This window comes from Montipora capricornis, chromosome 4 (genome assembly GCF_036669925.1).
Source record: "Montipora capricornis isolate CH-2021 chromosome 4, ASM3666992v2, whole genome shotgun sequence".
Classification (NCBI taxonomy): domain Eukaryota; kingdom Metazoa; phylum Cnidaria; class Anthozoa; order Scleractinia; family Acroporidae; genus Montipora; species Montipora capricornis.
Window position 1 is genome coordinate 2,839,381 of NC_090886.1, and position 2,500 is coordinate 2,841,880.

The window sequence follows — 2,500 nt, forward strand, 5'->3', positions numbered from 1 at the left end:
CTAATTTGGGAAAGCGTGAGTCCTGTGGCAGTTTTACATAACCTACTTCATGTTAGGATGACTCCAACGTGTCCCTCGTTTGACAACCTTTCAACTAGTTTTAAATGCCACGCTATATATATATATTTCCACTATTACACGAACCGCTTTCATTTATCAACTGTAGTTTCTCTTCTTCTGAGAAAAACGTAAATTCTGGATAGGAACTCTGAGTCATTATTTTTGTCGCATTTCGCGCGCTAAATCTCTTCTTTATGTCTGATCAAATGTTGACCCGAAAGCCTCGCTTCTGCGCGCTCTGAAACGAACACCACTGAAACGTGGGCTCAACTGCAAAAACAGCTATTAATGATTCAGGGTTATGACGGAAGGTGGAAGTCTAAATGTCTATTTAAAAGAACTCAGTATATGGAAACGCCGTGATGTAAATAAATATTTGTGGTCTTCTGTCTTCCTAATAAACACGTACCTCTTAGGCTACAATAGATCAAACGCCGGATTTCTTTCAATTCTCAAGTTTTAACCACTGGATACAAGTTAGAACATTACTATTACAAACTTCTAGCATTTTACAGACCTCTCATGCAAACAAGCTTTCCAGATCCGTTGACAGCGATGTCGGTGACCTTCAGAAAAAAAAAACGTTGTAAAGTTACATCAGTCACTTGACTGGCTTGAGGCTTAGTATGTTACAAAAAAAGAACTGTTTCGATTCTGGGTGGAGTATTCTAAACACAAATGAGATTGTGCACCAGCCACGGGGTCGTGGTTTTAGAAACGGTTATAGTCCGAGACGTTTCCTTATTTGAATTAACACTATATACTTTTGACCTTATTCTACGCGTTTTTGCGTTTTTTCATAAAGAGTGAATTAGATAGGAGTGTTGATCTATCACCTTGCGGGCTTGCCCTCGCACAGTCACACAAATGGATTTATTTTTAGATACACTTTGCCCGCGAAACAAACAAAGGGCCGCCAATTTTAACCAATCAGAAGAAGAAGAAGACGCAATGTCACGCGTGACTGCTTCTCCCATGTTTCTTCGGGGATATAACTGATTTTCGCGGGAACAGGCATTCTAAAAATAGACTCATTTGTGACTGTGCTGAGGAGTCCACCCTTGTCTAATTCACTCTTGATTTCATAGGTAATTATCTAGTGTTACAGCAAGGTCGCGTTATTTTATTATTATTGATTAAATCCAAATTTGGAAACCCGAAAGGTACATATACCCGTACCCACCAAAAACAAAGTACCCACTTGATGTCAATTCCGATAAACAACGAAAAATGCGATCAAGAGCAACTGAACGATGGAAAATAAGACATTGTGGCGAAAACCGTGTTTTCCGAGATGATTTCTCGACTCTCAAAAACGCAGAGGGGCTTAAGACACGTCATTGGCTGCCTGGGCAGACAGACTTCGTTTTTCGCTCGTTATGCGAGACCTCGGTTTGTCGGAAAAGACGAGCCAAAAGAAATTAAGGTAATCACACGACAATTTCTCAAACCTTTAGATCATTAAGCATTTTTTCCAAGCACTCTTCTTTAATTTGATCTTTTAAGGATCCTGCATCCTTCTTCCCGGCCCGGCGGTATCGTCCACTTCCATATGATGAGGATTGATTGCCTCGGACTGCGGATGTCGATGTAGGCATTTGAATCGATTGCACTTCACTGATGCCATTACTTGGCCTTAAAGCCGAAATCTCCTTCCGCACTGAAATTAGTTCTTTCTCCAAGAAGTAAACTTTGCTCGTGAGGTCGTTATCCTGGAAATAAACTTTGTACGATAAAACGGTAAAAGTAACGATTGAAAAAATCAGATGAAGCACCACAACCAAAGACAATTGGCTTGATGATTGCACAGAATTTGCCCCCATTCTGTTATCCTCAGTCAAGCTGATATGAGCCGATCAAAAAACGTCAGCCTATTTATAACACTTTGCGATGCAATCCAAGATTGCGACATCCTCTCGTGCTTTCGCTTGTAGGCGAACTATCATAAACTGTTCTGAAAACCAACACCTCAATCACAGAGCTAAATCATAATCATTGTGCCAAATGTCAAAATTTCAGCACGTTTTCACTTCCTTCTTAAGACCCATGATAACAGTGACACTGAGTAACGACACAGAGCAATGTTCTAAAACGATTAATTGACAAGTCAGAAAAGTTAGGATATCCATGTTTAGAACATCAAAAACTGCGAGGCTGGAAGGAAGTGTTTGCCTAGAGGTTCCATAGAACATTAAATATTAAGACGGCTGTGCTCTGGAAGTGCAGTTGATTTTGTTTAAATCATGTTTACTAATTACTCGCCCGTACTCGCTGGGGAACTTCACGTTAACCCAGAAATTACTTTTGAACAACACAAATGCAAGCTTCGTGACAAAAAAAAAATGTTTGCCGAAAATGCAACAAAGGTCAACAGAGACAGTCGTTGCATTTGGCTAAATGAGTTCGTGACAAGGCCCCTCTACCCACCTTCAGCTGACGT

At 40.4% G+C, this 2,500-nt stretch overlaps 1 protein-coding gene across 1 annotated transcript in view; it reads right to left on the minus strand.

Moving 5' to 3' along the window:
- LOC138045179 (uncharacterized) overlaps positions 1 to 2,500 on the minus strand; it is a 12,775-nt gene that overhangs the window by 9,033 nt on the left and 1,242 nt on the right. The window contains exons 1-2 of the mRNA XM_068891592.1: positions 1,512 to 2,500; positions 578 to 626 (exon numbers count right to left, since the gene is read on the minus strand). The exon at positions 1,512 to 2,500 is cut by the window's right edge and continues 1,242 nt beyond it. Coding sequence (XP_068747693.1) covers positions 578 to 626; positions 1,512 to 1,883 — 421 coding nt within the window. The 5' untranslated portion in view covers positions 1,884 to 2,500. The remainder of the gene's footprint in view (positions 1 to 577; positions 627 to 1,511) is intronic.